Raw genomic sequence first — 24,525 nt, 5'->3', positions numbered from 1 at the left:
TCTATCCTCGATCCTGCCCACACGTCACCTTTGTGGATTGACTGTTATCAGATTCTGAGATTGTCTGTATATTCGTTGTGCACCTTCACAACATTAAATTGTTACTTTTTGGCTCATCTATTGACCATTCATTTGCGCCCCCTGTTGTGGGTCCGTGTCACTACACTTTCACAACAGGATATCTCGGCCAGCGTCATGGATCCCGAGGGGCGTCACCCATCTGTTGGACAGCAAAGGGAAGAGCAGGGTGCACAGGCGTCTGCAGGAGGCGTGCTCGGTGAGTTGCAGCAAATCCTCACCGCCTTTACCGCTTGGCTGGATTTGATGTCCGAGCAAAACGTCATCCTTAATCGCAGGATGGAGGCTCTCACCGCACAGGTGGAAGCGCGCGATCAGAGCGCTGCTGCGGCTCCTCCTCCTGCCGACCCGGTGCCGGATATTAACATTCCACTGGTCGTTCAACGAACCCCCCCACCATCCCCTGAAGCACACATAAGTCCCCCAGAGCTGTACGGGGGTTGTGTGGAGACGTGCACGGACTTTCTGATGCAGTGTTCGCTCGTCTTTGCACAACGACCCGTGATGTACACGTCTGATGCCAGCAAGGTGGCTTATGTTATTAACTTGCTTCGGGGTAAGGCACGCGCCTGGGCTACGGCGCTCTGGGAACAGAACTCATGGTTGTTATCAACATACACTGGGTTTGTGGGGGAGTTCAGAACAGTGTTTGATCACCCTAACAGAGGAGAGACCGCTTCAACAGTGCTGCTGTCAATGCGGTGCGCAGCCGAATATGCAGTCGACTTCCGCATCGCGGATGCGAGGTCCGGCTGGAATAATGATGCGCTCCGCGCCGCCTTCATAAACGGACTGTCATCGGTCCTGACGGGGAGCCGGCTTGGACAGTGCGCCGGCTCCTGGACGTCCGTCGAATGGGCCGGGGGTTCCAATATCTGGTGGACTGGGAGGGGTATGGACCCGAAGAATGCTCCTGGGTGAAGAGGAGCTTCATCCTTGATCCGGCCCTCCTGGCCGATTTCTACCGTCGACACCCCAATAAGCCTGGTCGGGCGCCGGGAGGTGCCCGTTGAGGGGGGGGTCCTGTTGTGTGGGCCGCCAGAAGAGGAGGTACTGCTGGCCCACCACCAGAGGGCGCCCTGCCTGAAGTGTGGGCTTCAGGCACGAGAGGGCACTGCCGCCACGGACACAGCCGGGAGTGACAGCTGTCACTCATTATTTCCTGACAGCTGTCACTCATTCATGCTTCATCATCTCACTCCATAAAACCCTGACGTCATCTCCACCTCATCGCCGAGATATCGTACTTCTATGGAGGTAACCTTCTCAGCCTGCAGATTCAGATAAGTGGTTACACAGACGCTGCACGAGTGTGTGTTAGAGGTGGAGGTGGCATTCCCACCGTTGTTGTTACGGGGTGTACACACACCCACACTTGACTGTCTTTGCTCTTCGCCAGCAGTACCAGATCCGACAGTCGGGGACGGTGATCACCTGGGAATTCGGGACTTGGCGGCTCCAGTATTCACCAGGTTCGGTGGCGGCGGAAATCGTGTGATTCCGGCTCTTCTCAGGACAGACGTCTTCTATCCTCGAGCCTGCACACACGTCACCTTTGTGGATTGACTGTTATCAGATTCTGAGATTGTCTGTATATTCGTTGTGCACCTTCACAACATTAAATTGTTACTTTTTGGCTCATCTATTGACCGTTCATTTGCGCCCCCTGTTGTGGGTCTGTGTCACTACACTTTCACAACAATTATCACAGATTACACAGTATAACCCAGATTAGGTATGCAGTTGTTTTCTGGGCCACAAAACAAAACAAAAATTGACAATGGCAGACTTTGGCTTTAAATAACTCAAAGCTGTGGATTTATGGTGGCTACTCAGGGAGAGAAGGAAGAGATGGGAAACATCTAGCACAGTGTGGTTGACTTTGGTTCTATAGTGCTCAGTTCTCCTTGAAGAGATCTTGTCCTGGATGTTTATGTGGAAGTGATTAACTTACTTTAACAATAAAATTGCCTACAGAATTTATTTTTGACCTCCAGTGCTGAGCTGTTGGAGAAAAAAAAAAATCATGCACCAGCATACAGTGGGGCAAATAAGTATTTGATCCACTGTTGATTTTGCAAGTTGCAAGTATTTCCCACCTGTAAAGAATGGAGAGGTCTGTAAGTTTTATCGTAGGTACACTTCAACTGTGAGAGACAGAATCTAAGAAAAATCTGAAAAATTACATTGTTTGATTTTTAAATGATTAATTTGCATTTTATTGCATGAAATAAGTATTTGATCACCTACCAACCAGAAAGAATTCTGGCTCTCACAGACCTGTTAATTTTTCTTTAAGAAACCCTCCTGTTCTGCACTCTTTATCTGTATTAATTGAACATGTCTGAACTTGTTACCTGTATAAAAGACACCTGATCACACACTCAATCAATCACACTCCAACCTATCCACCATGGCCAAGACCAAAGAGCTGTCTAAGGATATCAAGGACAAAACTGTAGACCTACACAAGGCAGGGATGGGCTACAGGACAACAGGCAAGCAGCTTGGTGAGAAGACAACAACTGTTGGTGTAATTATTAGAAAATGGAAGAAACACATGATGACTGTCACTCTTTCCCGGTTTTGGGCTCCATGCAAGATCTCACCTCGTGGGGGAAGGATGATTGTGAGAAAGTGTAGAACAACACAGGAGGACCTGGTCAATGACTTGAAGAGAGCTGGGATCACTGTCACAAAGATTACATTAGCAACACATGATGCCGTCATGGTTTAAAATCCTGCAGGGCAGCAAGGTCCCCTTGCTCACGCCAGCACATGTCCAGGCCCATTTGAAGTTCACCAGTGATCATCTGGATGATCCAGAGGAGGCATGGGAGAAGGTCATGTAGTCAGATGAGACCAAAAATGAAATCAACTCCACTGGCCGTGTTTGGAGGATGAGAACAACCCCACGAAAACCATCCCAACCGTGAAGCATGGGGGTGGAAACATCATTTTTGGGGGTGCTTTTCTGCAAAGGGGACAGGACGACTGCACCGTATTGAAGGGAGGATGGATGGGGTCATGTATTGTTCAGATTTTGGCAAACAAAATCCTTCCCTCAGTAAGAGCATTGAAGATGGGTCATGGCCAGAGTCTTCCAGCATGACAATGACATCAAACACACAGCCAGGGCAACTAAGGAGGGGCTCTGTAAGAAGCACTTCAAGGTCCTGGAGTGGCTGAGCCAGTCTGCAGACCTGAACTTAGTAGAAAATCTTTGGAGGGAGCTGAAACTCCAAACCTGAAAGATCTGGAAAAGAAATCTGTATGGAGGGGTGAACCAAAATCCCTGTTGCAGTGTGTGAAAACTTGGTCAACAACTACAGGAAACGTTTGAACGCTGTAATGGCAAACAAATGTTTCTGTAGCAATTGTTAAGGTCTGTTTTTCTAGGGGATCAAATACTTATTTCATGCAATAAAATGCAAATTAATTATTTAAAAATCACACAATGTGATTTTCTGAATGTTTTTTTAGATTTTGTCTCTCACAGTTGAAGTGTACCTACAATAAAACTTACAGACCTCTCCACTCTTTGTAGGTGGGAAAACTTGCAAAATCGACAGTGGATCAAATACTTATTTGCCCCACTGTAATCAGTTTTGTTGAGATCATTGCATTTTCACCTAAAAGCCTATCACAAAGTGAGAACATGGAGACAACTATTTCTCTGTGATATGTTGAAACTCAAAATTCACTATGGAAACACTATTCTTATGGTGAAGACATCAACAGCCTGACCCAGTGTGTCACTGACTACGTGAACGTCTGTGTGGAGAGCACTGTGCCCACCCGGACGGTACAGCTCTTCCCCAACAACCACCCCTGGGTGACCCCTGAGCTGAAGGCCCTGATGAACCAGAAGAAGAGGGCCTTCAACTTGGGAGACAGAGAGGAGCAGCGTAGAGTCCAACAGGAGCTCCAGTGGAAGATCTGTGCAGCCAAGAAGGTGTATGGAGGGAAGATGGAGGAGCAGCTGGCCCAGAACAACATAAGGGACATGTGGAGATGCCTCAAGACTGCCTCCGGATTTGGGCAGGGTGCCAGCAGGACTGCAGATGGTGATTCTTGGTTCACAGAGGAGCTAAACAGCTACTTTAACCGTTTTGGCTCCTCCACGCCTGCCCCCCCACCTGCTCCCAGCCCCCCACATGTCTCCAGCAGCCAGCCCTCCAGTCCCTCTGACCCACCACCTTCTACCCCCTGGTCACCTTCACTGCACGCTGGACCTCGTCCCCCCCCCCCCCCCCCCCGCGACTGTATTCAGCACCAGCCCACCTCAGCTCACACCCCAGCTCCCCCCTCCCCCCCTCACTGTAACTCCAACCGAGGTGAGAGGCCAGCTCCTGTGGCTGAAGCAGAGGAAAGAAGCAGGACCTGATGGGAACTCCCTGAGGCTGCTGAGGACCTGTGCAGATGAGCTCTGTGAGGTCCTCAGCCACATCTTCAACATGAACCTCAGCCTGCAGGTGATCCCCACCCTGTGGAAGACCTCCTGTGTGGTTCCGGTTCCCAAAACACTGCATGCCAAGGAACCGGCCCACTACAGACCAGTTGCCCTGACCTCCCACCTCATGAAGACCATGGAACGGCTTGTCCTGTCTCACCTCCGCACTGTGGTGAGCGACACCCAGGACCCACTGCAGTTCGCCTACAGGCCCAACATCGGGGTAGCAACGAGTGCTCACCCACCTGGAGACCGGCGGGAATGCTGTGAGAGTCATGTTCTTTGATTTCTCAAGCGCTTTTAACACTATCAGACTGGCACTGCTGAGGGGGAAGCTGGAGGACGCCTCGCCCAATATACGAGGTCTATTAGAAAAGAAACTGACCTTTTTATTTTTTTAAAAAACTATATGGATTTGAATCACGTGTGATTACGTCAGACAAGCTTGAACCCTCGTGCGCATGCGTGAGTTTTTTCACGCCTGTCGGTTGCATCATTCGCCTGTGGGCAGGCTTTGAGTGAGCACTGGTCCACCCCCCTCGTCGGAATTCCTTTGTCTGACTTCTTCCTGAGAGACTGGCGCTTTGCTTGATCAAACTTTTTTCAGAAACTGTGAGACACATCCAAGTGGACACCATTCGAGAAATTCAGATGGTTTTCGGTGCAAATTTTAACGGCTGATGAGAGATTATGGAGTGTTGCTGTCGCTTTAAGGACTGCCCACGGAGCCGGACGGCGCACCGTGCCCCGAGCCGCCGTCCTCAGCCTGTTTCGAGCTGAAAACTTTCAAATTTAAGCCTCTGTTGACCCAGGACATCGTGAGAGAACAGAAGTTTCAGAAGAGGTCGGGATCAGCAGTTTATCCGGACATTCCACTGTTAAAGGAGATTTTGTAATGAAAGACGTGTGGACAGATTCGCGCTTCGGCACCCAGCCGCTCATGGTGCGGCGCCACAGCAAAACACCTCCGTGTTGATAACCATTCGTAAGATTCAGGCAGTTTTCGATGGCTTTCAGTCGAGTGAGTATCCGAGAAATTGTTTAACAACTGGGCATGTTCAAACTTGTCCTGTAATGCTTCCAACGGAGGTGTTTTGCTGTGGTGCCGCGCGATGAGCGGCTGGGTGCTGACGTGCGAATCTGTCCGCACGTCTTTCATTACAAAATCTCCTTTAACAGTGGAATGTCCGGATATCAGTCTCTCAGGAAGAAGTCAGACAAAGGAATTCTGACGAGGGGGGTGGACCAGTGCTCACTCAAAGCCTGCCCACAGGTGAATGACGCAACCGACAGGCGTGAAAAAACTCACGCATGCGCACGAGGGTTCAAGCTTGTCTGACGCAATCACACGTGATTCAAATCCATATAGTTTTTGAAAAAATAAAAAGGTCGGTTTCTTTTCTAATAGACCTCGTAACTTTTCTTCATCCAATATGTCTCTATGTTGGACTCCTTACCATCCATTATTTGTATAATATATGCATATGTATATGGGTATGTGTATAGGTATGTGTGTGCATATGGATATGCGTGTATGGGTGTATGTGTATATATATATATATATATATATATATATATGTATATATATATATATATATATAATGTATGTACTTGGGTGTGTATGTATATGTGTATATGTGTGTATGTATGTATGTGTATATATATATATATACATATACATATGCACGTATGTGAGTGCATGTGTATATATATATGAGGTCTGTTAGAAAAGTATCCGACCTTTTTATTTTTTTCAAAAACCATATGGATTTGAATCACGTTTGATTGCATCAGCCAAGCTTGAACCTTCGTGTGCATGCGTGAGTTTTTTCACGCCTGTCGGTTGCATCATTCGCCTGTGAGCAGGCTTTGTATGAGCAGTGGTCCACCCCTCTCGTCAGATTTTTATTGCAAATAAATGTCTGAACGATTTGGAGCTTTGCTGCATCAGTTTTTTTCCAGAGACTGTGAGAGACCTCCAGGTGTACACCATTCGGAAAATTCAAATGGCTTTGAGGGACGATTTTATGGGGATTACACAGATGGAGTGCTCCAGCCGGTTTAAAGACCGCCCACAGCTGCTGAGAGCACGCCGCGCTCCGAGCGCCGATCGACAGGCTGAAACTGTTGGGGAAAGTGAGGAACACGGACCCACAACAGGGGGCGCAAATGAACGGACAATGAAGAAAGTCAAATAACAAGGCTTTACTGTTGTGAACACGCACAACAAACACAACACATCACAATTGTGGAAATAAACCAATTCCAATGGTGTCGTGTGGGCAGGCTCGACGATAGGAGACGTCTGTCCGAGTCGAACCGGAACCACCCGATTTCCTCTGCCACCGAACCCCGGGAATACTGGAGCCGCCAAGTCCCGAACTCCCAGGTGGCCACTGCCTCCGCTCGTCGGATCCGGTACTGCTGGCGAGGAACAGAAACAGTCAGATGTGGGTGCGGCTGCACCCAGCAACATGTAGGGTGGAAACACCACCTCCACCTCTACTCAAAAACAACACTGCAGTGTAGGAATATGGGTACTTATCCGATATATGTCCAATACAGTCTTCAGCTGTCTTAGGCACAAGCAATAAAGTGTTATTCCTCTGAAATGAAGCAACTGGCTGAGTACGTTACCTCCTTAGTAGAGCGATATCTCGGCAATGAGGTGGAGATGCCGTCCAGCTGATATACCCCTCTGCTGATGGATGTCAGCTGTCTCAGTTGATAGGTGACGGCTGTCACCTTGGCTGCTCCTGTGAGGCGGCAGCGCCCTCTGGTGCCTGGAGCCCGCACTCCAGGCGGGGCGCCCTCTGGTGGTGGTGGGCCAGCAGTACCTCCTCTTCAGCGGCCCACAGAACAGGACCCCCCCCTCAACGGGCGCCTCCTGGCGCCCGACCGGGCTTGTCCGGGTGGCGGCGGTAGAAGTCGGCCAGGAGGGCCGGGTCCAGGATGAAGCTCTTCTTCACCCAGGAGCGTTCTTCGAGGCCGTACCCCTCCCAGTCCACCAGGTATTGAAAGCCCCGGCCCATCCGTCGGACATCCAGAAGCCGGCGCACAGTCCAAGCCGGCTCGCCATCGATGATCCGGGCAGGAGGTGGCGCCGGACCGGGAGTACAGAGGGGCGAGGTGTGATGCGGTTTGAGTTTTGACACATGGAACACAGGATGGATCCGCAGTGAGGCCGGAAGCTGAAGCCTCACTGCGGGGGGATTGACGATTTTGAGGATCTTGTATGGTCCTATGTATCGATCTTTCAATTTCGGGGAGGCCACTTGCAGTGGAATGTCCTTGGTGGACAACCACACTTCCTGCCCGGGGCGATACGTAGGGGCCGGGGTCCACCGCCGGTCTACATGGGTCTTAGCCCTCATCCGGGCCCTCAACAAAGCAGAATGGGCGGCACGCCACACCCGACGGCACTTCCGCAGGTGGGCCTGGACCGAGGGCACACCGACCTCTCCCTCAACCACCGGAAACAATGGGGGCTGATACCCCAAACACACCTCAAAAGGGGAGAGGCCGGTGGCTGACGACACTTGACTGTTGTGGGCGTACTCGATCCAGGCCAGATGAGTACTCCAGGCCGCCGGGTGCGCGGCTGTCACACAACGTAGTGTCTGCTCCATCTCTTGATTGGCCCGTTCTGCTTGCCCGTTGGTTTGGGGGTGATACCCGGACGAGAGACTGACCGTGGCCCCCAGTTCCCGGCAAAAGCTCCTCCAGACGTGCGAGGAGAACTGGGGACCACGATCGGAGACGATGTCTGATGGTATCCCATGCAGCCGGACGACGTGGTGGACCAGGAGGTCCACTGTCTCCTGGGCCGTTGGGAGCTTCGGGAGGGCCACGAAGGGGGCCGCCTTGGAGAATCGGTCCACTATCGTGAGGATGACGGTGTTTCCCTGGGACGGCGGGAGGCCCGTGACAAAATCCAGGCCGATGTGAGACCAGGGGCGATGAGGTACGGGCAGCGGCTGTAGCAATCCCGAGGACTTGCGGTGGTCGGCTTTGCCCCTGGCGCAGGTGGTACAGGCCTGGATATAATCCCGGACGTCGGTCTCCAGGGATGCCCACCAGAAGCGCTGCCGGACGACTGCCACGGTTCTTCGCACCCCAGGATGACAGGAGAGCTTAGAACCGTGACAGAAGTCCAGGACCGCAGCCCTTGCTTCTGGTGGGACGTAGAGCCTATTCTTCGGCCCGGTTCCGGGGTCCGGGCTTCGTGCCAGGGCCTCCCGGACGGTCTTCTCCACATCCCAGGTGAGGGTGGCCACAATACTGGACTCCGGGATGATGGGATCCGGGGGATCCGACGACTCCATTCTGACTTCGTCTTCATGTACCCGGGACAAAGCATCCGATCTTTGATTTTTGGTCCCGGGACGGTAGGTGATCCGGAAGTCAAAACGGCCGAAGAACAGTGACCAGCGGGCTTGCCTCGGATTCAGCCGCTTGGCGGTCCTGATATACTCCAGGTTCCGGTGGTCAGTGAAAACCATGAATGGCACGGACGTTCCCTCCAACAGATGTCTCCACTCCTCAAGAGCCTCTTTCACCGCAAGGAGTTCTCGATTGCCGACATCATAGTTCCGTTCGGCCGGGGTCAACCTGCGGGAAAAATAGGCACACGGGTGAAGGACCTTATCGGTCTTCCCGCTCTGGGACAGCACGGCTCCTATCCCTGAGTCCGAGGCGTCCACTTCAACCACTAACTGGCGACTAGGATCGGGCTGCACCAGAACGGGTGCAGACGAGAAGCGCCGTTTCAACTCCTTGAACGCGGCATCGCAACGATCCGACCAGGTGAAGGGAACTTTTGGCGAGGTCAGGGCTGTCAGGGGGCTAACTACCTGACTGTAGCCCTTAATGAACCTCCTATAGAAATTAGCGAAGCCGAGGAACTGTTGCAGCTTCCTACGGCTTGTGGGTTGGGGCCAGTCTCTCACCGCCGCAACCTTGGCCGGGTCAGGAGCGACGGAGTTGGAGGAGATGATGAACCCCAGGAAGGACAAAGACGTGCGGTGGAACTCACACTTCTCGCCCTTCACAAACAGCCGGTTCTCCAACAACCGCTGTAGGACCTGACGTACATGCTTAACATGGGTCTCAGGGTCCGGAGAAAAGATGAGTATATCGTCTAGGTATACGAAGACAAACTGGTGCAGGAAATCCCGCAAGACATCGTTAACCAACGCTTGGAAAGTTGCGGGAGTGTTTGTGAGACCGAACGGCATGACCAGGTACTCAAAGTGACCTAAGGGGGTGTTAAATGCCGTCTTCCACTCGTCTCCCTTCCGGATCCGAACCAGGTGATACGCATTTCTAAGATCGAGCTTGGTGAAAATACGGGCTCCATGCAGGGGTGTGAACACCGAATCCAACAGGGGCAATGGGTATCGATTGCGAACCGTGATTTCGTTCAGTCCCCTGTAATCAATGCATGGACGAAGTCCGCCGTCTTTTTTACCCACAAAAAAGAAACCTGCACCCATCGGGGAGGTGGAATTCCGGATCAACCCAGCGGCTAACGAGTCCCGGATGTAGGTCTCCATTGATTTGCGCTCAGGCCGTGAGAGGTTGTACAGCCTGCTGGACGGGAACTCACTGCCCGGAACCAAATCAATGGCACAATCATAAGGACGGTGGGGGGGAAGGGTGAGCGCCAGATCTTTGCTGAACAAGTCGACAAGGTCATGGTACTCCACCGGCACCGTCCCCAGATTGGGCGGGACTCTGACCTCCTCCTTAGCCTGGGAGCCGGGAGGAACCGAGGAACCTAAACACACCCGATGGCAGGTCTCGCTCCACTGTACTACTACCCTGGACGGCCAATCGATCCGGGGATTGTGTTTCAACATCCAGGGGAACCCTAAAACCACTCGGGAGGTAGCAGGAGTCACAAAAAACTCGATCTCCTCCCGGTGATTTCCGGACACCACCAGAGTTACAGGTGGTGTCTTATGCGTGATTGGAGGGAGTAGGGAGCCATCTAGTGCTCGAACCTGCACAGGCAAGGTAAGCGCCACCAGAGGGAGCCCTATCTCCCTGGCCCATCTGCTGTCCAACAGATTCCCCTCCGAGCCCGTGTCCACCAGTGCTGGGGCCTTCAGGGTTGAGTCCTCATAAAGGATCGTAACTGGGAGTCGTGTGGCGATGTGGGTGTGTCCCACGTGAATGTCTTGGCCCACCCCTAGCCCAGTCTCTAGGGGCGGGCGTTGGTGTTTAACCGCTCGGGGCAGTCTCTCACTTGGTGCTCTATCGAGCCACAAACAAAACATACTCCGTGGGCCCGCCTCCTCTGTGCATCTGGTGCCCTAAATGTTGCCCTGCTCGTGTCCATAGCTTCGTCAGCAGGGGGAGCTGTAGCCACACGGAGCGCAGGGGCCGTGGAGCATGGGGAAGGCGGAGCGCGGTCGGAACCGGAAGGGAGAGGGACGGCGCGTGCCCGGCCACGCCCTTCGTCTCGTTCCCGCCGACGTTCTTCTAACCGGTTGTCTAACTGTATGACAAGATCGATGAGCCCATCTAAATCCCGCGGTTCGTCCTTAGCCACCAGGTGCTCCTTAAGAACCAATGACAGTCCGTTTACAAAGGCGGCGTGGAGGGCAGTGCTATTCCAGCCGGACCTCGCAGCCGCGATGCGGCAGTCGACTGCATAGGCAGCTGCGCTCCGACGCCCCTGTCTCATTGACAGTAGCACGGCTGAAGCGGTTTCTCCTCTATTAGGGTGATTGAACACGGTTCTGAACTCCCTCACAAACCCATCATATGTCTGAAGGAGCCGTGAATTCTGCTCCCAGAGCGCTGTAGCCCAAGCGCGTGCCTCGCCGCGAAGCAGGTTTATTACATAAGCTACCTTGCTAGCATCGGTCGCGTACATAACAGGACGTTGTGCGAAGACGAGCGAACACTGCATAAGGAAATCCACGCACGTCTCCACACAACCTCCGTACGGCTCTGGAGGGCTTATGTATGCTTCCGGGGAAGGTGGGGGGGGTCGTTGAACGACCTGTGGAACGTCAATATTACGCACAGGGTCGACAGGAGGGGGAGCTGCAGCAGCGCCCTGGGGGCGCGCCTCCACCTGCGCGGCGAGAGCCTCCACCTTATTATTTTTAAGGAGGACGTTCTGCTCAGTCATAAGATCCAACCTAGCCGTGAAAGTAGTGAGGATCCGCTGCAACTCCCCGATCACTCCTCCTGCGGGCGCCTGTGCGCCCTGTTCTTCCATTGGCCATTCAACAGCCTGTTGACGCCCCTCGGGATCCATGACGTTGGCCGAGATATCCTGTTGGGGAAAGTGAGGAACACGGACCCACAACAGGGGGCGCAAATGAACGGACAATGAAGAAAGTCAAATAACAAGGCTTTACTGTTGTGAACACGCACAACAAACACAACAGATCACAATTGTGGAAATAAACCAATTCCAATGGTGTCGTGTGGGCAGGCTCGACGATAGGAGACGTCTGTCCGAGTCGAACCGGAACCACCCGATTTCCTCTGCCACCGAACCCCGGGAATACTGGAGCCGCCAAGTCCCGAACTCCCAGGTGGCCACTGCCTCCGCTCGTCGGATCCGGTACTGCTGGCGAGGAACAGAAACAGTCAGATGTGGGTGCGGCTGCACCCAGCAACACGTAGGGTGGAAACACCACCTCCACCTCTACTCAAAAACAACACTGCAGTGTAGGAATATGGGTACTTATCCAATATATGTCCAATACAGTCTTCAGCTGTCTTAGGCACAAGCAATAAAGTGTTATTCCTCTGAAATGAAGCGACTGGCTGAGTACGTTACGTTACGTTAGCGATATCTCGGCAATGAGGTGGAGATGCCGTCCAGCTGATATACCCCTCCGCTGATGGATGTCAGCTGTCTCAGTTGATAGGTGATGGCTGTCACCTTGGCTGCTCCTGTGAGGCGGCAGCGCCCTCTGGTGCCTGGAGCCCGCACTCCAGGTGGGGCGCCCTCTGGTGGTGGTGGGCCAGCAGTACCTCCTCTTCAGCGGCCCACACAACAGAAACAACCAGATCATTTCCAACGTGAAGGCTTTGTTAATCCGGGACGTCGTCTGACTTACACAAAAATGGCAGGAGACGTGGACATCAGTACTTTTTCGGCACATTCCACTGTTACAGGAGTTTTTTTCATGGAAAGAAAAGCGGAGGGATGCGCCACCGTGCCGCTCATGGCGCGGGACAAAACCACCTCCGTGTTGGTCTCACAGGACGGCTTTGAGATGGCTTTCAGATGGCTGTCGGTGGGTTTTCAGTCATGTGACTAACCGAGAAATTGTGGATGAGCCTGGACATGCCAGAACATGTCCTGTGAGGCTTCATCACGGCATTGATTTGCGCCATGTGGCACCGCCTCGACGCGCGGAATTCCTCCGCACGTCTGTCTCAGTGTGCCGAAAAAGTGCTGATGTCTACATCTTCTGCAATTCCTGTGCTAGTCAGAGGACGTCCCGGATAAAACACAGCGTCCAGTTTGGAAATGAACGGCACATTCCACTGTTACAGGAGTTTTTGTCATGGCATGGCACAAAGCAACGCCATGATAAAGCCTCACAGGACATGTTCTGGCATGTCCAGGCTCATCCACAATTTCTCGGTTAGTCACATGACTGAAAACTCACCGACAGCCATCTGAAAGCCATCTTGTGAGACCAACACGGAGGTGGTTTTGTGCAGCGCCATGAGCGGCACAGTGGCGCATCCCTCTGCTTTTCTTTCCATGAAAAAAACTCCTGTAACAGTGGAATGTGCCGAAAAAGTACTGATGTCCACGTCTCCTGCCATTTTTGTGTAAGTCAGACGACGTCCCGGATCAACAAAGCCTTCACGTTGGAAATTATCTGGTTGTTTCAGCCTGTCGATCGGCGCTCGGAGCGCGGCACGCTCTCAGCAGCTGTGGGCGGTCTTTAAATCTGTGTAATCCCCATAAAATCGTCCCTCAAAGCTATTTGAATTTTCTGAATGGTTACCACCTGGAGGTCTCTCACAGTTTCTGGAAAAAATTGATGCAGCAAAGCTCCAAATCATTCAGACATTTATTCGCAATAAAAATCCGACGAGAGGGGTGGACCACTGCTCACACAAAGCCTGCTTACAGGCGAATGACGCAACCGACAGGCGTGAAAAAACTCACGCATGCGCACGAAGGTTCAAGCTTGGCTGATGCAATCACACGTGATTCAAATCCATATGGTTTTTGAAAAAAATAAAAAGGTCGGATATATATATATATATATTCTATTTCTACCTCATTTCTTATGTCTTGTACTGTTACAAGTATTATTATTATTGCTTATCCTTCCACACGCTCTTCGATGAGCATTTTCCTCTACTTCCACCCACCTTGTGTGTTGTCTTAAGAGCTGACGTAACGTGAATTTCTCCTCTGTGAGATCAATAAAGTTTATCTTATCTCTTATCTTATGACTTTGAATGACCATTGGAAGAAAAATCTACACGGTTTAGGGCCCCTTCACACATAGCACGATTGAGTCAATGGCGCACAAAGGAGGAGTCAAATGGTACTTGTGGGAAATCGGAGCTGCACTCGAACACCTCATACAGCAATCGTCACATTCATTCGGGCATGGCACATGCACTCTATATTCACGTGCCAGTCGCATCAGCGGGCAAGATGAGGTCACACTGCCATCTGATCGTGTTCGGAGCATTTGAATAGCATGTCGTACGCAGGTCGGACATATCGTGCCGCGGCCATGCAGTTGCATTAAATCATCGGCTGATCGAACCATGGCTGAATGACGCCATCAAGGTAGCCTTCGAATGCCTTCCGAGTGGCCATTCTTGGCCACAGTCGGCCGTAGTTCAGGTGCCACCCACAAACATCCAACACCACTCATGGGGCACCCGCACCCCGCACAAAAAATAGAGAGCAGGCGACCACTTTGGAGCTCGCTGTGTGAATGGCCCCACATTGTCTAACTGCTGCACTAAGCAACACAGTGTTGCCCCCCCCCACTGCAACACAGATGGTGTGTGAGCGTGTGTCCCCCTCACACCACGAGCCTGTCAAGGTGCAACTAAGGTTGCTAAGGCTCGGACGGTGGATGCAGTGCAGTATGATCACTGTCAGCGCAACATGCACAGCTGTCAGCTGTTCTGTCATGTTCATGACAGGCAAGTGCTGTGGTCCTGCTGCTTGCGCTGCTCTACATTGCAGCTGACCGCCTCGTCAGCACAACGCAAAGCTGTGGGACACATATTGTCACATGTGCTCCACTCATCTGCAAACGATGACGACATGGGGAGAAATAAAAACAAACTCGGTCGCCACAACCATGTCTCAGCGCGCATGGCGATGACCATGCAGTCAAAGCTGCACTTGACCACTGTGTCATCGCTACTCAAAGCTGGAGAACACGTCATGTGATGGAGAATCTCACCTCACAAGACACCACCGCGAGGTGCGTGCATCGGCAGGCTCTCCTCACACTGTAATTAATAACATCACATATCTTTGCAACGCGGTCACCAGCGCTTCAGTGTGCGCTGGACACATGGCACCGGCTCATGTGTTCATGATACGAGCGCATCAGGTCATTCATGTAAAAAATAAAAGGAAGAAAGTTCATCGTGTCAGTTCATCACTTCCTGGTGTACATCTAGGAGGAGGATTACTCTGGTATTGTGCACACAGGAGTTAAACATTAGAAATTGTGGTGTTTTGTTTGTTTTTTTTGGGGGGGGGGGGTTGTCTTACATTTAAACAGTACATTCATTGTTCATATAATGTTCTCAATCTGTGATGTCACATTAATTTTGTGCTTACACATTTTTATTCATTTATATACACATGTCCAGCATCTCATTGCTCTGCTGCTGTGTGGGCATGACTTTCCACATGCTCGCACATGAAACCATTGCCGCATGATTGTTCACGCCTGTCCGACCATGTATCCCTCCCGACAGCAGGTGAAATGTTTCACGGCTCCTCAGTTCATTTGTGTTGTTCTTTTTGCGTTTTTTCGGCCGGCTGCTTCTTCTTTCATCCAGGCCTTGTGTTATGTGTGTGAAGGGGCCATTACGCATGTCATCAAAAAAAAAAAAAAAAAAGTAAAAGAAAATCACAATGCAGCTAAATATTCACAAAACTCAAAAATGCAATACATTTTAAAGGTATTTAATCAATTATTAACGATTGCAGGAAATCAAGACATCACTTTATAAGCATTTATCACTGACAAACATCAAAGGTGACCATTGCTCACATGCTGTGACTTTATGTGCTGCAAAAAAACAGTTAAGGTGAAAAGCATGCTAAAAATGCTCACTGTACCATCCATTCATGGAGATAAAATATGACTTGAGACCATGGTGACATGGCCGTTGGATCCACTTCCCCTTGATTGCGCTGCACCTGTAAAAACTGGGTGGAAGAAAACCAGTGTAGAAATATGACAGAAACAGTTGTGTTTTTCCATTAGTTTTTACACTCATGGTACCAGTTCAGTTTCTTGATACCATGATGAGTGATGTTGAGTGTTCAAGTGCATCCCTGTGTGTACAACCAAAGTGTACACATGTTGTGAACCTGCCTGTGTGTGAATACTGTCCTGTATATACATATACGAGGGTCAACTACAAAGTTCTGCCTCCAATTACATTATTACACTAACAAGTAAGATACTAACTTCAGTCATACCTGCTCAAAGCTTGGATTGTTTTCTGTCAGGCAGTGTCATTACTTTCCACATAGTCACCTTCTCCTATCACATACTCCAACAGTGGAGAAGGTTCTGTATTCCATTGGTAAAGAAATTTGTTGCCTTCTATTGGCACCAGCAAGTCACAGCTGCTTGCACCTCTGCATCATTAGTGTAACGGTGTTCCCTCTGGTGTTCTTTCAGCTTGAGAAAAAGGAAAAAGTTGGATTGTGTGAGATCTGGACTGCACGGTGAGTCTGGTAAGATTTCAGAAAAGTTGACCTGTAATGCATCCTGTGTCTGTCGACAGATGGACGAGCATTGGCATTGTGAAGAATTGCATCTGTCCCACTATGAACTTACTTTAAGCTTGCACACAGCTTTGGCAGAGTGTCCACTTATCGGTCAGAGTTGACAGTGTTGTCATGTTCCAAAAAGACTGTGAGGACTATGCCATCACATCCATACTTGATGCCATGCATCTGTTGTAGTTATGGGGCGTGCACTATGGGCCTGGTCATGCAGACTTGTCATGGCTGGATTTTTACCCTTCAATCTCCTTGTCCACCTCCTGATTGTACACAATAACAGCACATTGTTTGTCTGTGTACTTCACCATTTTTTTTACAGACAACTGTGCACACGTTACATAGAAGGTGATTCTATACATGCCGAAAACTGCAAGCAAAAAGCATTTGGTGTCAGTCAGAAAAGGATTAATCTCACTTTAATATCTTGCTTGTTAATGAAGTAATTGCTTTGGAGACAGAACTTTTCAGCTGACCCTTGTACATTTGGCATTTATACAATGTGGGAATGACAAAGAAAACTGTGTCAGTCAAAAACTAGCAATCGCACTTGTGCCACTCTGTGTACTGTTTGGTGCCAGGTATAACAGTGGGCCTTAAATGTCTAAAGACAGTGGGTCATGAGTATAAATATCACGACAAATATAAAAGATGTTCATAAACATATACTTTTTTTCATGTCTTTGTTACCTAGTTGCATTGAATTTCCAAACTGCTGGGGAGGGGATGGATCTCAATGATGGACTGTTTAGTCAAAACGGTCGCTGCGGCTACATATTAAAACCTAGCTTCATGAGAGAAGCTGAGAAGCGATTTGATCCAGAGACACCCCATAAACGCAATGGATACAAACCTCTTATTCTCACCATACAGGTACAAACATTGCAAAAAATAAACAATTTCTCCATGCCTTTGCATAAGATTCACAGAGTTTTTGTGTTTATAAGGTGATCAGTGGGCAGCAGCTGCCCAAAGTGAACATCAAGGAGGGATCCATTGTGGATCCTTTGGTTAGAGTGGAGATCCATGGAGTTCCCATGGACCACTCTAAGCAGGAGACAAGATACATTGAGAACAACGGTATGCCATATAGAATATTGCACATGAATGAATTTGACAGAGTCTCATGATATTACCTGCAGGAAATGCCATCTTTTTTATTTCTGACATAGTTTACGGCTGATAGTAGTGCATGACTATTTGTTCCTTTTGCAGGATTCAACCCGGTGTGGTATGACACCCTGCGTTTCACCATTCACGCTCCTGAGCTAGCCATGGTTCGCTTTGTGGTGGAAGATTATGACAAAACATCAAAAAATGACTTTGTGGGGCAGTACACACTTCCTTTCAGCTGCATTCAGCAAGGTATGTTTGATAAAGCTGAGCTTGAACATCGTTTGTTAAATTTTGCTGACTATAAAAGTACCTATACTGTAAGATAAATGGTGTGTAAGGATCTATTGCTACATGTGGTGTATGTGCCACTTGGAGTATCGTGGAAATTCTTCAGGAATCTGGGGCATCTGGTACCTTATTACAAGTAATAGTATCCATGTATAACACATTCTCAATGACCTTTGGTGTCTGCCATGGTTGTACCATGTCACAATTTATTTGTGATTTTCATGTACAGAACTTGTAGGCTAGGCCAAGTAGCAAAGACTGTCTGTTTTGGCTTACTACTCTAACCATCACCAAAGGACAAAAATACTTAGAATTCTTTTTTGTTCTCAGGTTATCGGCACATTCACCTGTTGTCCAAAGATGGAACCAGTATTCCTCCCTCCTCCTTGTTTGTACACATCAGGATCACAGAAGCCAATTGAACCAGGCTTCTGAGAAAAATAATGCATCCTTCAAAACACAGATTAGGGTAGAATTCATTTGTGCTAGAAAGACAAAACACCCCATTTTGAAAAAGTGTGAAAACATTTCCTGTCTCCACCCCTTTATCCAAATCTGCCAACTGTTTTGTATTTGAGACCAGACCCAACATCTTCAACAAAGTCATTTTTCACATCATAATGTTTCAGACTGACATTCTCAATGCAGTCCAGCCCTACATCTCCCTACTCAGCTTCTTTTCATTTGTTTTCCTTTTCTCTATCTATTCACCTCCATTTCATCCTCCTTCTCTTTCTCTTGCCCTTTACTTCCATTTCAATAGTTATTTCATCAACATATTAATATAATCAATGTCCTTTGTCATCACATGTTCACACTGTCATGCCATCTATTATTTATTTTCTTTTTTTTTTTTTTGGAGTGGTCATCTGACTGGGTGGTTGCCAACCAGGTCCCAGGGTGGTTTTATAGTGTAGTGGATTTAACAATACATGAGACCAGTGTATTCTCACAGACCCGAGCTGACTGTAAAATGTAATGACGTAATGTGGTATACATTTACTTAGAGGGAATATAAAAGATCAAGACATGGAAATATCATTTATATATTCATTTAACCTGAACATTGTAGATTTAGTTGAATATCAAATTTAGACACCCGGTAAAACTGGGCACCGTAGTCTCATTTGAGGGTGGGTGCTAAAGGGGTAAAATATGATGCATATAAAGCAATACGAGGTCTATTAGAAAAGTATCCGACCTTATTATTTTTTTCAAAAACCATATGGATTTGAATTACGTGTAATTGCGTTAGACAAGCTTGAACCCTCGTGCGCATGCGTGAGTTTTTCCATGCCTGTCGGTTGCGTCATTCGCCTGTGAGCAGGCTTTGAGTGAGGAGTGGTTCACCCCCTCGGCGGATTTTCATTGTCAGGAAATGGCAGAATGATTTGGGCTTTTTTTCCATCAGAATTTTTTCAGAAACTGTTAGAGACTGGTAGCTGGAAACCATTTGAAAAATTTATCTGGCTTTCGGTGAAAATTTTACGGGCTTCACAGAGAATAAGGACTGTTACTACAGCTTTAAGGACGGCTTTAAGGACGGCTTTAAGGACGGCTTTAAGGACGGCTTTAAGGACGCTCGGCGCGCCGCACTCTGTGTCGCCATCGAGAGCCACAAACCACCGGACCATTTCTAAACGGATGGCTCTGTGGATCCGAGACCGTCGTGTGCACTTTCTCTGGTTATCACAAGAGCTGGACATCAACCATTTTCCGGCAGATTTCACTTTTAACAAGAGATTTTGTCATGGAAAGCCGAGCGGAGGCTTCGCGCATCACGACCAATTTGCTGATGGAGCGAGACAAAGGAACACCTCCGTTTTGGTCTCACAGGACGGCTTTGAGATGGCGTTCAGACAGCTGTCGGTGGTTTTTCCATCGAGTGATTATCCGAGAAATTGTGGATGTGCCTGGACATGCCAAAACATGTCCCGTGAGGCTTCATCACGGCGTTGCTTTGCACCATGTAGCACCACCGCGACACGCGAAGCCTCCGCTCCTCTTTCCATGACAAAAACTCCTGTAACAGTGGAATGTGCCATTCATTTCCAAAGTGGACGCTGTGTTTTATCCGGGACGTCGTCTGACTAGCACAGGAATTGTGAAAAGACGTGGACATCAGCACTTTTTCGGCACATTGAGACAGGCGTGCGGAGGAATTTCACTTTGTTAAAAGTGAACTCTGCCAGAAAATGGTTGATGTCCAGCTCTTGTGATAACCAGAGAAAGTGCACACGATGGTCCGGCTCCACATAGCCATCCGTTTAGAAATGATCCGGTGGTTTGTGGCTCTCGATGGCAGCACGGAGCGCAGCGCGCCGAGCGTCCTTAAAGCCGTCCTTAAAGCCGTCCTTAAAGCTGTAGTAACAGTCCTTATTCTCTGTGAAGCCCGTAAAATTTTCACCGAAAGCCAGATAAATTTTTCGAATGGTTTCCAGCTGCCAGTCTCTAACAGTTTCTGAAAAAATTCTGATGGAAAAAAAGCCCAAATCATTCCGCCATTTCCTGACAATGAAAATCCGCCGAGGGGGCTGGACAACTCCTCACTCAAAGCCTGCTCACAGGCGAATGACGCAACCGACAGGCGTGGAAAAACTCACGCATGCGCACGAGGGTTCAAGCATGTCTGACGCAATCACACGTGATTCAAATCCATATGGTTTTTGAAAAAAATAATAAGGTCGGATACTTTTCTAATAGACCTCGTACTTCTACTTCCGGGGACAGCCCTTGTCTGTCCCCATCAGAAAAATGGCACGTTCTCTGAGTTTTGGGGCAAATTACACAGCAAACAAAGTGAAAATGCAAAGAAAAAGTGACGATGCAATAGAAAGTGGACATGTGTTGTGGTTTGTTCATGACCCGGTGTCAGGACGGGTGGCTGCCCTGCACCCGGAGTGGCTGGACCCGCAATGCAAACTCCCAGACTAGGCTTTGGTGGAAGAGAAATCATGGTCTTTATTCCAGGCTTTGGTTTGGTACACATGTGGTCAGTCAGTGCAGCAGAAGTACTAGCAGGATTAGGCAGAGACGCAGTCATGAATGGGCAGGGGTCAGAGGCACGGGCAAACACACATCCGAGGCAAGAGACGTGGTCGAAGAATACAGAGCAGGATTCGGAACATGGCAGAACAAAAACTCAGGACTGTGAAGGACGCTGGAAAGTGTACAAAAACAACATTCTGGCAAAGGTGTAGTGACTGGGAGGAGATTAAATAAGCAGGTGTTAGCAAGGTGCACATGAGGAGAAGGAACTAGAAAGGGGGTGTGGCTTCTGGACAAAGAGTATGGTTGGGGCAAGATAGTGAGGAAGGGAGTGCACAAAGTGGAGTGATGTAGTAGACAAAGACACGTGAGCTGGTGCAAGAGCGGGAGTGAACGAAAACACAAAGCAGACATAAACAAGGTGAGAGACAAAGACATGGGACAGGTGCAGTGATGTGAAGTGGGAACATGATCAGATACGAGTGAGGGATAAAGACAAAAAGGCAGGTGCAGGATGTGGAGTGAAACAGAGGTCTATGAACAGAACATGAGAATTAATCAAAGAATAATGAAAAAATAAACCCAAGGACAAAACGAGACTGGAACTGACTAAGAAAACAAAGTGGCTAAACAAAACAAGAACGGAACTGGACCATGGCTAAAGTATGAAAAGTAACAAAGAAACAAAGTGACAAAGCAAAATAGAACAGAATAAACACATAATAAATAACTAATATAACAGAGTTGGGGCAGATGGTGGGTAAAAGAAGGAGGAAAAAATGGAATCAAAGCCCAGAGTCGGCCAAAATCGTGACACCTGGAGCACAAACATGTCAATGGAGTTGTGCAGGCAAGAGAACGCAAGCTACTCTGTCAAGGTGTGTAGGCTAAAACATGTCGACACAACCTCTCACATTGCCTCGTCTTCCCCTCTTCATTAGGAACCAAAAAAAAAAAAAAAACCTGCAGTTTTCATGACTGCTTCAGTGATTGCAGCTGAAAACAAAACAGTACATTGTTTCTCTGTGTGACGTGATGCTGTATTTGTGCAGGATGTCCCTGGAAGTGGTCAAAGCCTGTGATATCACGCAGGGGTTCAAACGAGACTGTGGTTCCCTTTACTTGTAGAATGATGATGTTATCATTGATATGCCATCAGTTATTCTTCAAATCTTGATTATGGGTCCCAGCAGATGAAAGTTAGCCATGACTATGGTCAAAAAGTCATTCCTGCCATCATTTGAGAACAAATAACTCCATGCAGTTTTTTATCTTGATATTTTACACAGATGACTGACTATTAGACGCAACACTTAGCCCTGCTCTTCAGTCACACAAACATCTGGTAGTTTTCCAAGTATTCCACCCAGACTAAGCTCCATGTGTTATTTCTGCATTTAATTCCCCATTTAAGCTGCCACTGGTCCTAGCATTTTAAATTTATTCACTCTTTGCATTACTTCTAACAACACCTAAATCCAGTTCTTTATTGAACCTCAGAAATCTGGTCTTACAATTAATTTTCAAGTCCCTGTTTTCCATAAACCTTCCTTGACTTTCTGAGCTTCCTCACTGCTTCATACCTTCTGCTGAAACACAACATGAAGACGTTTGCAAATGCAAACACCTTGAGGACTGGTCTTTAAACCCAAAAGTCAACACATCCAGAACCAGATGAACAAGGGAAGGAGCTTAAAGGGACCCTTCTGTTACTCTAACACTGTTTCTAACCCAGGTCCTCACAAAAATATACTTGGAAGCTCTTTGGCAGAAGTATATATGGTTGTATAGTAAATTCTTACAGTTAAAAAAAAATAGCATTTAACATTGTACTTATTTGATGTGATAAATAGTCCGCCAAATGCATTTGATACTTATGTAGCACGGGTAGCTAGGACGTTATTTGTTGTGTCCATGTGTGTGTGTCCGTGTCCGTGTCCGTGTGTGTGTGTGTGTGTGTGTGTGGGTGGTAGTTATTACTTGAACACTGCTGCTCATATTTGGTGTTACTTTATATGCGGAACAAACATTTTTTGTAAAAATGTGGTGTAGACATGTATGTGCCACCAATCCATTCAGTTCACAGCATCAGTATTTTCCACAGCTAGTGTGAAGATAATGCTCAGCTTTCACTGCAATAGACTCTCTCTCTCTCTCTCTCTTTCCCAGCAACATGCACAATGTTTATCAACTCACATAATTCATTGGAAGACACAGTACTTGCACATTTATTAACTGCTATTTTATACTGCTTATTTTTCTTTTTTTTTTTATTATTTCTTTTGTCCCTCTATCATTGACTATACTCAAGATGAATCCCTCAACCAAATCTTGAATTTGATTTTAAGATAGTTAAGCCTCAAATTTTGCCTTTGCCTTTTGGTTTAACAGATTTTCATCAGTTCATGGTTCATAGCCAAATTTTCCATCATAACTGAAAAAAGACACACTCACATAAATAAAGTTAATCCAAATACTGTAAAGTTAACAAGGTGGTGTGAAGACAAGGTGCATTCAAATAATATACAACCTTTGGCTGTGAAAAATACAATTACTCACCTGGGGGTCTGAAATCCTAATCAACTTTGAAGTAGTCTCCTTGGGACTGCACACACTTCTCTCAGCGGTTCTGCCATTGTTAGAAACATTTTGGAAGGTCTCTTTTGGAATGTTATCCAGCTGGGCCTTTGCATTCTGCATGTTGTCTTCTTGCAGCTCAAATCAAGTCTCTTTTACTGTTGTTTTGATCTTGGGGAACAGCTAAAAATCATAGGGAGCCATGTCAGGAGAGTAGGGAGCCTGACCAATCAAAAAAGTATTGTGTTTGTCCAGAAAAGCCTGACTCAGCTGAACAGAATGGACGGGTGCATTGTCATGATTGAGCTGCCAACATTTCACTGCCCACAGATATGATTGTTTGCAGCGCACAGCATTACAAAGTTGATGTAGGACCTCTCAATAATACTCTTTATTAATGTTTTGGGCCTTTTCGTGCATACTCATGATGCACCGCCCCACAGGACTCAAAAACCAAAAACAAAGAAAGAAAAAAACAGTCAACATGACTTTGACATTGTTGTGCACCTGCTGTGCTTCTTACCGATATTGAATGTTTCCATTGCAATGACTGGAATTTGGTTTCCGGGTCATATGCGTAAATCCATATCTCCTCACCAGCAGTGTTGCCACAGTTACTTTGAAAAAGTAATCCAATTACTGATTACTGATTACTCCTTGAAAAAGTAACTTAGTTACTTTACTGATTACTCAATTGTAAAAGTAACTAAGTTAGATTACTAGTTACTTTTTTTAGTTACTTTTCCCAGCTGCCGACAACAACCCTCTGCCACCTCAACATGACAATGATACCTGTTTTGCCAAAAGTTATTTTATAGTCACCCTTTCTTGACTTCAATGAAAATAAATACTTGTTTTATAAAAAGTAAAATAAAGACCTTTCTTGACCTCATATTTAACTGTTGACAGCACTGTAACAGTAAAACTTGCAATTTCGAACCTACATTGTTTATAAATGTAACTGTTAAATTCATTCTAGCATTTTTCTAACATTTAAATTCTCTCTAAATATTTTACTTGTCGAAATTAA

The 24,525-nt window shown here is 47.9% G+C and overlaps 1 protein-coding gene across 1 annotated transcript in view; it reads left to right on the top strand.

Moving 5' to 3' along the window:
* plcd4a (phospholipase C, delta 4a) overlaps positions 1-18,772 on the top strand; it is a 125,805-nt gene extending 107,033 nt beyond the window's left edge. The window contains 4 exon segments of the mRNA XM_034173691.1: positions 17,221-17,399; positions 17,474-17,606; positions 17,742-17,891; positions 18,261-18,772. Of these exon segments, the coding sequence (XP_034029582.1) occupies positions 17,221-17,399; positions 17,474-17,606; positions 17,742-17,891; positions 18,261-18,352 (554 nt within the window). The 3' untranslated portion in view covers positions 18,353-18,772.
* Positions 18,773-24,525: the final 5,753 nt, after the last annotated feature.

The sequence above is a fragment of the Thalassophryne amazonica genome, chromosome 1 (genome assembly GCF_902500255.1).
Source record: "Thalassophryne amazonica chromosome 1, fThaAma1.1, whole genome shotgun sequence".
In the NCBI taxonomy this organism is placed as follows: Eukaryota; Metazoa; Chordata; class Actinopteri; order Batrachoidiformes; family Batrachoididae; genus Thalassophryne; species Thalassophryne amazonica.
Note: the sequence above shows the minus strand (reverse complement) of the source record. Positions and strands in the feature narration are given on the sequence as shown.